General features: G+C 41.2%; 1 protein-coding gene across 4 annotated transcripts in view; it reads right to left on the bottom strand.

The window, feature by feature from the left end:
• The window catches only part of KDM7A (lysine demethylase 7A), a 95,668-nt gene that overhangs the window by 49,909 nt on the left and 32,130 nt on the right, over positions 1–13,629 (bottom strand). For 3 of the 4 annotated variants that reach the window (XM_036328557.1, XM_036328560.1, XM_036328558.1), the window contains one exon: positions 3,297–3,382. In XM_036328557.1, the coding sequence (XP_036184450.1) occupies positions 3,297–3,382 (86 nt within the window). Of the gene's footprint in view, positions 1–398; positions 615–3,296; positions 3,389–13,629 lie in introns of those variants that run through there. The other variant, XM_036328559.1, reaches the window with a different exon arrangement.

Here is a 13,629-nt window from a genome sequence, read left to right as displayed (position 1 = left end):
ATGAATTTAAATTACTTCACACCTTCACTGTACAACAATCATAATAATATAATAATACTGATTCCTCATATGGATAAGAAGAAGTCACACTAAACAAGCAATAGGGTTGGACTTATTCATATCTAAGAGTCTAAAACAAGATTCCCAAGAGATTTATGGCCATCAGACCTTCAATACAGAAGACAGTAAATTCCTTTTTTTAATCTCATGAGAAAAATTGAGAATCATAGAACAACCTTCCTAGAAAATCTGATTAAGGTATCCTTTGTGTCTTATTTTTTCTTATTTAAAATCATTTCTAAAATTCAAATGTATTTAATTCCAGGCTTTTTCCCTTACATGTATGTATAGATAAACACCCCCATTTTATTTTCAACTAGGATCATAATTCTGCTTACCTTTCTTATTATACCATGACCATTTTCTCCTTAGTAAATACTCAAAAGCAATTTAAAGTGGCTTAGATTTTAAGATATAGATGTAGATGTATCATATTATAATCATTTTTTAATTCTTATGCATTTTGTCCATCCTGAATCTTTCTTCAAACAAAGTTGGGACTGATATTCATATACATAAATATGTTTCCCTCATTAATTCCTTGGGAGAAATTCCTAAAAATGCGAGAAGAAATACTCAAAATTTTAAAGATACTAGCTACAAATTGCAAAACTAACTGCCTTCAGATAAGTGGCAGGTGACTCACACTCTTACCAATGTATATACACAGCCTGTTTCAAAGCCCTGGGTCAATCGTTATTGGAAAGAAAAGGAAAGGCTGCTCATTTGATAAGTAACTATGATATTACATTGTTTTAATGTTCATTTTTGCAGAACAGATTAGAATTAGAACAGATTGGGATTGGACAGCTATGGGTTTGAACTCTAGCTCTGCCAAACAGCTACATTCAAGAGCTATTAGATCACTTTTCTCACATCACGCTGTTATAAATATCAAAGGAGATAACATAGATCAAGTACTTACTTAGCATAGTGCCTGACACCCAATAAGGTGTCGATTACTAAGGTTTCCTTTTAAATGTTCAGACTTGGAGGATGTTAACAGAAGGATATGACTATCCTGTTGGGTCAACACATTTGACACACAAAATCAGCCCCTGTAAGAGCTAACTGAATCTCTTAAAGGAAGGAGGCCAATGAAGAAATATTTCAGTAGTGTTCATGGGGAAAAGAGAAAACTTTGAGTTTGGATTGCATGTGCCTGAAGAGCACTGAGAATATATGTTTAGGTGTTAGGCTTTTTTTTTGATATCTGTCTTCCAACAGAGTTCTTATTTCCCATAAAAGGGTAAAGTCTAAATTCACCATGTTAAGTGGGTATCATACTGTCTATCAGTGGTTCTCAACTTTCTGGCCCTTTAAATATAGTTCCTCATGTTGTGACCCAACCATAAAATTATTTTCATTGCTACTTCATAACTGTAATGTTGCTACTGTTATGAATCATAATGTAAATATCTGATATGCAGGATGGTCTTAGGCAATCCCTGTGAAAGGGTCGTTCGACTGCCAAAGGGGTCGCGACCCACAGGTTGAGAACCACTGGTGTAGATGGTATCTATAATAATAAAGATTCCTGGGGAGCTCCAAAAGGAACAGGAAACCTGAATGGCAAGCAAAAAAGGCTTCATAGTAGACGGAAAGGGACCAAGTGGATTATCCAAGTTGGGTACGGAGGATAAAGAGTAGGGAAAACAAGTCTTAAATCAAAATGTAAGAGATTACTAGATCTTGGTCATTTTCCCTTGGGTACTCAGAGTTGGACTTCTGCCCAGAAGATAGCCAGTGCCTGATCTGTTATTCAAGGACAGAAGCACTGAAGGGCCAGGTAATATAGTCTTCTCTCTGATGCATCGTTATTCAAAATGCAGGTCGTGATCCATTATGGATTGTGAAATCAATTTAGTGAGCATGACAAGCTTTTTAAAAAATTAAATCATATAGGAAAAAAATAGGGTACATCACATGTACATTACTCTGCCTCATAGTAACCCACTTAATATTTCATAAAAATTAAATTATTTCATTTTGGGATTATATGCTTAAATTTTAAACTAAAACTATTAGCAATTTTAGTTCTGTTTTTCTTTTTCAAATAACAAAACAGTATTATTTACTTCCTTCAAGAATCACTCAGTCAATAATTATATCAAGTGATATAGTACATGTACTTCAATACTACATAAAATAAAAACCTTTAAAAATATTTATGCAATTAGCCAATTACACAAGTAACAATTCTATCAACCTGCTAATCTCAAATTTTATGTGTAGTAACAGCAAAATAGATATTCTGTATTTTACAAGGAAATATTTTAATGCATTAATATAGCTTAAATTTCTAAATCTCTTACAAAGAAATTTGGTAAATTAATAACATTTCTAACAAAACATATGAGCAGTCAGTTGCTAGTAAGTCTCTTAAAAAATTACTTGCCCATGACCTCAGAACAAAATTTCTATTTTTTTTTTAAGGAATAGAAAAAATTCTGCATTCAAAATAAAGAGGTTGTATATACAGGTTACCTATAGCTGATCCAAGTGTTTATCAAGGCATATTGAGTAAAAGGTTCCTTTCTGTTCTAAAATGACTAAGTCTAAAGTTTTTCCCTTTAGTTTAATGGACATAAAAACCCATTTGCAGTGTAAATTTTTAAAAATATATATTTTATTGATTTTTTACAGAGAGGAAGGGAGAGAGAGAGTTAGAAACATCGATGAGAGAGAAACATCAATCAGCTGCCTCCTGCACACCTCCTAACTGGGGATGTGCCAGCAACCAAGGTACATGCCCTTGACCGGAATCGAACCTGGGATCTTTCAGTCTGCAGGCTGACACTCTATCCACTGAGCCAAACCGGTTAGGGCTGCAGTGTAAATTTTAAAGGAAAAAGTAGTAAGAACCTATTTCAAAGTCTTTAAATCTCTACTCTCACATTTGTACAACAATAATATTTCAACCTATTCCTCTGAAGCATTTGTAAAAAGCTAAGAATAAATGTCATCATCTCTGTCTGCTGGTTCCCTCCAGAGGACGTGAGAGCTTCCCTGGCTGTGCTCTGCCAGCTCAGGAAGAAGAGTATCAGCAGAGACTTGGTCTGGACCCTCTGTCATCTTCTGGATAGAACTGTTGGGGACTGGCTTCAAGTAGATAGGATGGCTGGGACAGGACTCCAAGTCAAACTCAGTATGATGACCAAATTTGGGAAATAGAAGTATTATCAGGTCCACATTAAGTACTCAACTCCAATTTTTTTTGAGCATCTAGTACTTACTCAAGGAGGATCCATGTAGAACTGCACAGTTGGGACAGTGATATAGGTCAATGTCAACAGCATGATGTTCTTCTACTCCAACACAGCTAAGGTAAAGAAAAATAAAGCCAATAGGTAAATCAGTTTAAAATATTTACTTAACTATATTTAGATTGGTTGGAATTTACCTGAGAAATGTACACCAACTCACCAATAAATTTTGTAGAATACATGCAAGGATAAATTTTATTCTCTACCCTACACACTTGCTAAATAATTGTGGGGGAGGATATATTCAAATACATGGGAAGTGAATTACTATAAGCAGAGCAGAGACATTAAAAGTAATGCAATTATAAGCCATAAGACCCTCAACCATTATGTAAGTGCCAACTGTTATGGTATTTAATGTTTGTGCCCCTCACCCCCACCCCCAAATATACCAGCTGAAACTGTAACCCTCCTGTGCAGCTGTATTTTTTTGGAGATAAAGCCTCCGGGAAGTAAATGAGGGCATAGGGTGGGGCCTTGATCCCATAGGATCAGTGTTCTTATAAGAGACACCAAAGAGCTTGCATTCTCTCTGCATGCACATAAAGAAGAAAGGCCACATGAGTACATAGCAAAAAGGTAGCTGTCTGCAAGCCAGGAAGAGAGCCCTTCTCAGAAACCAAACTGGTGGACCTTGATCTGGAACACCCAGCCTCCAGACTGTGAGAAAATAAATTTCTATTACTTAGGGCTTCTAGTCTTATGGTATTTTGCTATGGCAACCTGAGACAACTAAGATACAAACTAACTTTAAAATATGGCTGTCATCAGCTAGAGGTGGTTAGTAAATTTGGGTGACATCACTGACATGGTAAGAGTACTGAGTCCTAACAGTTCTGCTGTAGGTCTTAGAGCCCTCATTAATCAGTTCAACTAGTTTGAGGCCCTGTACTTAGAATACTCTATCCCATGGAGTATATAACAGTGGCACTTAAATAAAGTTTAAGGGAACCAACAAGGGACTGAAAAAACTCTATTAGTGACTGCCGGCAGCCAGTCCATCCTTGCTGTTTCAAGGGACCTGGCGTATATAGCATACTGTTCTTAATATGTTTGCTCCCCTTAGCGCTGTGTGTTTTAACCAAGGTCTCTGAGAAAGGTTGTTTCCCCAGGTAGGGATTTTCCCCTGAAGTTAGGGAGGGAATAAAACCCCTCAACTAAGTGCCAGGAGGGTAATTAATCACTTTAACTACGAACAATCATGCTTAAGCTACATAATCTTTACTCCCTGGAATGGAGATAAGAAACGCCCTAACCTTTGTAATAGAGATTGATAGGATTGAATCAACTGGTATAAATACAGATGTAACAAGACAGCAAGTCTCAGAACTTAGAATACAGAGCTTAGAACACAGAACTAAGAAGACAGAACCTACACAGAACCTACAGACAGAAGAACTTCGCTGGAGAGAACATGGCAAAAGATCCTGGACTGAACCTGACTACAGAAATTGGCAAGAGAACCTGACTAGAACCTGGTGACTGAACCTGGCTGGAGAACCTGGACAGAACCTGGCTGGAGAACCTAGCGAGGGAACATGGCTACAGAACCTGGCTGGAGAACCTGGAGAACCTAGCAAGAGAACATGGACACAGAACCGGGCTGGAGATCGGAACCAGAACATCGCTGGAGATCCAGACCAGAACTTGGCTGGAGATCCTGGCTAGAGATCCTGGCGAGGCTGCTGATCAACTGAACGCTATCTCCATGTCATTCCTTCTTTGCCAACTCCGTCCACACCTTTGGGGACCCCTGGACCTGCTGGGGCAGGACCCCAGCAAGTGACATCTTGAAAACAGGAGTAATTTATTAAAGACAGACCCCAGCAGTTTTGCTACAACCCAAGTAATTTATTAAGGTAAAATTTTATAACACTGGCACTCCAAAAAAGTTATAGGAGGAAGTATTTGTAGACAACCCAAAACAGAGTTCACTTCCAGCTAACCCACAGTAAAGGAAATACAAAAGGATGTACTTCTTGCAGAAGGAAAAGGAAATTAATACATATGTGGGTAAATTTACATGATGAACACTAACTACATGAAACAAAATAATGTCATGTGAGATTTAAAAATATATAAAGGAGAACCAAGATGGCGGCATAGGTTAACGCCGGAGTTTGCTGCTTTGAACAACTACTTCAAAAGTGAAACCAAAAAACGGAAGGGACATCACCCAGAACCACAGGAACACTGGCTGAGTGGAAGTCCTACAAGTAGGAGGAAAGAGAAACGCATACGGACACTCAGAGGAGGCGCAGTGCTGAAGTCAAATTCTGAGGTGCGGAGTGCACGAGCGGGCTGGCGGTGGAGGGCGCGGTTGGCGTTTTCAATCGGGAGGGAGTCGCAGAATCTGAGCTCCAGATACGGGCGAGTCTCTAGCGACCCAGACTCAAACGGGAGAAGCGGGACTGTCTGGCTTCGGTCAGAGCGAATGCAGCTTTCTCTCTGAGCTTTGCAGCGGGTGCTGGGACTCAGAGAGGCAGAGCCCCTGGGGACAGGACTGAGAGCTGCCATAACTGCTCTCTCCGGCCCACCCTGTTGATCCTGTGCGACCCGCCCCGCCCAAGCCCTGCACACAGGCATTTGCCGGATAGCCTCAGGCAAAGGCTAGATTAGCACCTCCCTAGAGGACAGAAGTTCTCTCACTGCTGACACAGCTGATTCTCATAGCCACTTGGCCTGGAGGTCAAACCCTCCCTGGAATTAGCTACAACAATCAAGATTTAACTACAAGACTGCGAACAAAGACCACTAGGGGGTGCACCAAGGAAGCATAACAAAATGCGGAGACAAAGAAACAGGACAAAATTGTCAATGGAAGATATAGAGTTCAGAACCACACTTTTAAGGTCTCTCAAGAACTGTTTAGAAGCCGCCGATAAACTTAATGAGATCTACAAGAAAACTAATGAGACCCTCGATCTTATATTGGGGAACCAACTAGAAATTAAGCATACACGGACTGAAATAACGAATATTATACAGACTCCCGGCAGCAGACCAGAGGAGCGCAAGAATCAAGTCAATGATTTGAAATGCGAGGAAGCAAAAAACACCCAACCGGAAAAGCAAAATGAAAAAAGAATCCAAAAATGCGAGCATAGTGTAAGGAGCCTCTGGGACAGCTTCAAGCGTACCAACATCAGAATTATAGGGGTGCCAGAAGATGAGAGCGAGCAAGATATTGAAAACCTATTTGAAGAAATAATGACAGAAAACTTCCCCCACCTGGTGAAAGAAATGGACTTACAGGTCCAAGAAGCGCGGAGAACCCCAAACAAAAGGAATCCAAAGAGGACCACACCAAGACACATCATAATTAAAATGCCAAGAGCAAAAGATAAAGAGAGAATCTTAAAAACAGCAAGAGAAAGAAACTCAGTTACCTACAAGGGAATACCCATACGACTGTCAGCTGATTTCTCAACAGAAACTTTGCAGGCCAGAAGGGAGTGGCAAGAAATATTCAAAGTGATGAATACCAAGAACCTACAACCAAGATTACTTTATCCAGCAAAGCTATCATTCAGAATTGAAGGTCAGATAAAGAGCTTCACAGATAAGGAAAAGCTAAAGGAGTTCATCACCACCAAACCAGGATTATATGAAATGCTGAAAGGTATCCTTTAAGAAGAGGAAGAGGAAGAAAAAGGTAAAGATACAAATTATGAACAACAAATATGCATCTATCAACAAGTGAATCTAAGAATCAAGTGAATAAATAATCTGATGAACAGAATGAACTGTTGATTATAATAGAATCAGGGACATAGAAAGGGAATGGACTGACTATTCCTGTGGGGGAAAGGGGTGTGGGAAATTCGGGAAGAGACTGGACAAAAATTGTGCACCTATGGATGAGGACAGTGGGTGGGGAGTGAGGGCGGAGGGTGGGGCGGGAACTGGGAGGAGGGGAGTTATGGGGGGGAAAAAAAGAGGAACAAATGTAATAATCTGAACAATAAAGATTTAATTAAAAAAATAAAAATAAAAATAAAAATATATAAAGGACTAAAACACATGACAACAGCAACATCTGAGTCAGGAGAGGACAAATGGAGTCACAGGGTCCTAAGGTATTTGTACTGGCAGGAGAGGAAAAAATAATGATTAACAGACATCAATAATAAGTTGAAGATGCCTATTATAATTCCTTGGGAGATGACTAAAGCAACAGAAATGCAGAGTATAACTTCTAAACTAGTCATAGAAAAAAAGGAATAAAAAATTAATTCAAAAAAAGGAGAAAACCAGAAAAACCAAAACAAAGTGGAGGTAGACATTTAAAAATATATTTAATTACATTATATGCAAATGGACTAAATGCTTCAGTTAAGACATTATCCAGCCCTGGCCAGTGGTGCTAAGTGGTTAGAGCACCAAAGGGTCATGGGTTCAATTCCTGGTCAAGGGCACGTACCTGGGTTATAGATTTGATCGGGAGCTCATGCAGGAGGCAACCAATCAATCAATGTGTCTCTCTCACATCTCTCTCTCTGTCTCTCTCTCCTCCCCCTTCCTCCATGTCTCCCTCTTTTTCTAAAAATCAATGGAAAAAAATATCTTGGGGTGAGGATTAACAACAACAATAAAATACATTATCCAGATGACTTAATATAATTCACCATTCATAAGAAGCATAAAACAAGGATACAGAAAGATTAAAAGTAAAAGGATGGGCAAATAAATACCATGAAAAGTGTAATCAAAAGACAGTATAGCTATATTAATATTAAGCTACATAAAATCTAAAGGGAAAAATATGAGATAAACATGTTCAGTAATCATAACAATTTCAATTCACCAGGATGATATACTAGGAACTGTAGTGGGAGATTTTTTTTTTTAAATATATTTTATTGATGTTTTACAGAGAGGAAGGGAGAGAGATAGAGAGTTAGAAACATCGATGAGAGAGAAACATCGATCAGCTGCCTCCTGCACATCTCCTATTGGGGATGTGCCCGCAACCCAGGTACATGCCCTTGACCAGAATCGAACCTGGGACCTTTCAGTCCGCAGGCCGACGCTCTATCCACTGAGCCAAACCGGTTTCAGCTACTGTAGTGGGAGATTTTAACAACTCTCTCGGTATTCAATAGAACAAACAGGCAAAACAAAAATCTATGAAACAGACAAGTTTGAATTATCAGTATTAAAAAGCATGACCTATCTTGGGGAAAATTGGACAGATACATGCTAAAAGAAATGAAACTAGACCACCAACTTACACCATACACAAGAATAAACTCAAAATGAATGACAGACTTAAATGTAAGTCATGCCTGACTAGCGTGGCTCAGAGGTTGAGCGTTGACTTATGAACCAGGAAGTCATGATTAGATTCCCAGTCGGGGCACATGCCCAGGTCGCAGGCTCGATCCCCAGTGGGGTGCATGTAGGAGGCAACCGATCAATGATTCTCTCATCATTGATGTTTCTGTCTCTCTCTCCCTCTCCCTCTCCCTCTCCCTTCCTCTCTAAAATCAATGAGAATATATTTTTCTAAAATGACCTAATGGACATTTATAGACTATTACACACACCATGCATTTGGCCCTTCCCACTCCACACCATATACCAAAAAGAACTAAAATAGATCATATCCTATATAATAAAACCCTAATATGCAAATCAACAGAACGGTGGAACGACCAGTCACTATGACGTGCACTGACCACCAGGGGGCAGATGCTCAATGCAGGAGCTGTCCCCTGGTGATCAGTGTGTTCTCACAGGAGGAGCGCCACTCAGCCAGAAGCTGGGCTCACAACTGGCGAGCAGCGGGAGCCTCTTCTGCCTCTGCGGCAGTGCTAAGGACCTCTTAAGGGATGTGCTATGCCAGCAGGCAGACATCCTCCAAGGGGTCCCAGACTGCGAGAGGGTGCAGGGACCCCCGCCCTGTACACGAATGTCATGCACCAGGCCTCTAGTATCCTATATAATAAAAGGCTAATACGCAAATAGACTGAATGACGGAACAACCGAACAACTGGTCACTATGACATGCGCTGACCATCAGGGAGCGCGTGCGGAACATGGCGGGCATCAGCAGCAGGTGGCAGAGCACGGAACATGGCAGGCGTTGGCTGTGGCAGAATGGTGGAGATGAGCAGGGGTGCCAGACCAAGGTGGGGCACCGATTGCTTTTGGTGTAGGATAAAAAAAAAAAATTTCTCATTCAGGAACATGAAGATTTACTTCAATGATTTACCCGCTCGCACCTGCTGCTGGTGCCCAGTGCCAGTCCTGATCGCTCGGTGCCGTCAACAGGTGCAAGCGGCTGCTGCTGGCCCCAGTCACCTCTGAGGGCTTCTCCACCTCCCCTTGCTCCTGAGGGGCAATTGGGAAAGCAGCCGCCACTTGCACCCTCTGACGGCACCGGCCCCACTCATGCCTGCTGCTGGCGCCAGTCCCAATTGCTCCACGCCATCAGCGGGTGCAAGTGGGGCTGGCGCCATCAGTGTGGGAGTGGCTGCGGCAGGAGCGGGGCTGCTGGTAGACAGGGGACCGGGGACCGCAGTGGGAGGGGCCAGGCGGGGGTACAGAGGATGGGTCGAGACTTGCCCCTGTGCCCACAGCAGCCTCACGGCCCACAGTTCCTTTCAAGGTGCATGAATTCGTGCACTGGGCCCCAAGTCTAAATATCTATATATATAAAAGCCAAGCGACTGGAACATTAGAAAAACCGGAATGATTAGAACGACCAGTCGCCAATCAGCCCGATTAGGGCCCTGATTGGCCCCCCCAACCTCCCATGGCCCCTGCCCCTGGCCGGTCCCACCCCCAATTGCCCCCCCACCCCAATCAGGGGTGGGGCCAGCCAACCTCCTGCGGCCCCTCCCCCCTGCCACCTGGCCTGAAGGGTCCCCATCAGGGTGGGCTGACCAGACCACACCCATGCACAAATTCGTGCACGGGGCCTCTCGTCTAAATATAAGAGCTAAAACTATAAATCTCCTCAAGTAAAGCACAGGAGTAAATCTTCATGTTCCTGAATGAGAATTTTTTTTTTTTATCCTACACCAAAAGCAGAAGGGACAAAAGGAAAAAAAAGACAGGTAAATTGGGTGTCACACTACAGTTCAAAGGCTTGTTTTCTCAGCTTACTTGGTGTAAGATAATCAGCTGAGTTTGGAAAGTGGCAGAAAGGTGTGAGGAAAAGAATGGCATAAAATAGTTGATCTGAGGAAAGGAAACACAGTAGCGGAGTACATAGGGTGTGTGTGTGGGGGTGAAGAGCTTAGAAACTGGAGGGTCCCTGAGGTCAGTGAGAAGGAATTTCACAGTGAAACTATTTTTGCACAGCTGAGTATTTGTTTTCCAGTGATGTTCAACCATGGGGCGCAGGCCCAGAGGAGGCTGGGCCCAGCCACAGTGGGGTTTTGTAGGCAAAGACTAGAAAGGAAATTGAGGATATTAACAAGGGAGTTAATCTATAATAATAAAAGTGTAATATGCTAATTAGACCAGACGTCCTTCCGGAGGACCTTCCGGACAAAGCCAGGGCTGCAAGGGGAGCCTGGGTCCCAGGTGCCTGCCAGCGCCCAGAGGGAAGCCTGGGTCCCGGGTGCCAGAGCGAAGCCAGTGCCAGCAGCAGGGGGTAGGAAGGCCTACTCTTGCACAAATGTCATGCATTGGGCCTCTAATATAATGATAAGCCATGATATCTAAGCTGGGGCATGAAGGGGCATGAAGACAGAAGAAAGTAGTAAGAAGATGGTGAGATAGTCTGAGGGTGTCATTGTGTCCCTAGCAGTGACTCAGTGGAAGGCCTTGAGCAAGTGAGCAGTAAGAAGCAGAGATTATGCTCAAAGGTAGAATATTCAGAATTTTAAATTTCTGAAGTAGTAGAGTTTATAATCGTGATAAGGTACACATGTAATATCAGCAGGTCGCTAAGATGGGACAAAGAAAAAATTCACTGAAGATAAGTGAAAAGATATGTGAGGGAATCTCTACATTCAATGACATGAGTTCAAAATCAAACTCCTGATTTTGAAAGTGAGGTTCATTTGGACAACTCTTTTTGGGACCACTCTCACATGCTGAGAATTTTGTTACTTTCACTGTAATAATCTTCCCTTTGCTGAGAGAGAGAGAGAGAGAGAGAGAGAGAGAGAGAGAGAGAGAGAGATTGAGATTGAGATTGAGAGATTGATTGAGATTCATTTGATGCTATACTCAGACCAGAACTGACACTCAAGGCCACAGATGCCAATCTGACACTTCTAGACATCATGGTTTGTCTTGTCATACCTTGACTATGCCCACATTCCTCATTCGTAAAAAGTGATGGCTGCACCAAAACAATTACTGAGAAAAAACTGTTAGATGTGTCTTGGAAAACCTAAATCAGCACATATCATAAACTCATCCATGAGTATCTAAGATATATAAATAAGGGTGACTGCCACAAGACTTATGGAAGGAAGAGAACATACGGACATTCCAGTTAATTAAGGATACTTGGGGCAAAACTTACCTAATAGTCCTCAAAGACCCATGGTTCCTCTCTCCAGTTTCTAAGTTCTTCACCCCCATATTCACCCTACATACTCTTTTACTAAAATGTCAGAGCTATCTCCAGGTTTTGACCAATTCTAATCAACTAGCAAAACATTTACAGCTTTCATTCATCAAAAATTTCAGAACTTGACAGTGAATTTAATAAATTAGTAAGTCTGAAAAGCAATCTTTTAAATTAACCATTTTTTAAAAATCAAATTATCAGTCTCATTAAAAAATCAAATCAAACATAAAATTTAAATGTTCCTAAACCAAGAAGGTCATTCAGATCTTTGAAGGGCACTAAAAGGAGTTACTATATACATTTCAGTTTCTCTCTCAGAGGATGAGATGACTTCTCCCAGCCCTGAACCCCATTAAAAGAATTTTAGAATCACTAGAGCTTTCAGAGAAGAACAAAGGCAGCAGAACACATAAAGGCAGAACTCTGAAAGCAAATTTTGTAAGAATCATTTTCAACTTTTCTTTAGTTTCTCCCACCATTTATTTCTCTTATTAAACTGTCCTTCATATTCAAAGCACCCCCTTTTTCCTAACAGCAAATGTTCAATGTTTATTAGACGTGTGTGTGTGTGTGTGTGTGTGTGTGTGTGTGTTGTGCAGGGGACAGGATTTCCTACAGGGTTGCCAATCTACCTTTGCTGAATAGCTTCCATCAATAGCCTCAATGCCATTTGGTAAGTGGGAAAGTGACAACTTTAGCACTTTCTATTGTCTTAATCTTCTGAAATTGTTGCTTAGCTGGCATTTTTTTTGACACGTGAAGAGAACACAATTGAATTAATGACTAACCAGAATACCCTATGATCTACCAAACATTCTCTTTTTCCTTCTCAGATAATGCTCCCATTTATATTCTCTACTCTTGGTGTTAGAAGAGTGGGTGGCCAAATTCTTTAAGATCTTACTGTCAGTGGACTCCAGTGGATATTCCTCTGGCTTCAAATACGCTCTCCATTCGTCATCAACAATTCTTGTCAACTCAAATTCCTCCTCCGTGGTAAAACTGCACTGGCTCACCCCACAGAAAGCCCTTTGACATTTTATTGATGCCCATTTTCATTCATTTATGCCTAATCTTGAACTATTTTATATATCCTATTTCTGGAATTGAGCTCAAGATCTCTGTCAGTACCAAGTACAGTACCCCCCAACACGATGACCCCAGTATATTTCTGTTGATTAACAGTGCTGAAAACTTATTTGGCTACAGATATGTTGTGGTAAAGGTACAAGCAACTTTTTAAAAAGTCTATTCAGCTTGAATTTTGTAAGAATTTGAAACAGGAACTAAAGGCAACAGTTGGTAAAAAGAGAAAGGTCTTTCAACATATAAATTAGATATTTTTCATCTTTCCTTAGAAGGCTGTAGTAATAGAATGCATTCATTTAAAAAAAATTTTAGTACAGTTTTCACCTATGTATCAAAAGTTCACCTTCTGCCCAAGCACCAAACTATTCCTAGTCATGAGAAGACTGAGTCACTGTGCGACCTCCATAGGCCCACACTAACATCATCAATGGGAGTGGTGGGTAGCCTTTGAGGTGAATTAACTCCAGGAGTATTGACAGCTGACAACCTGCTGTTCATATATCCTATCATTGAACTCTGGCATCAGTTAAGGTCTAGGGATAGCTATAAGCCAGGCAAGGCTGGCCCAGCATAGTTTCAGATAAACAATTGTCAGTTGGCTTCAGTGGGATGTGTATAGTTTGGAAATAGAAAGGCTTGGTTTGATTTCTAGCTCCATTAGTTTTGACTTTGAGCAAA

The sequence above is a fragment of the Myotis myotis genome, unplaced genomic scaffold, assembly GCF_014108235.1.
Source record: "Myotis myotis isolate mMyoMyo1 unplaced genomic scaffold, mMyoMyo1.p scaffold_m19_p_11, whole genome shotgun sequence".
NCBI classification, from domain to species: domain Eukaryota; kingdom Metazoa; phylum Chordata; class Mammalia; order Chiroptera; family Vespertilionidae; genus Myotis; species Myotis myotis.
Note: the sequence above shows the minus strand (reverse complement) of the source record. Positions and strands in the feature narration are given on the sequence as shown.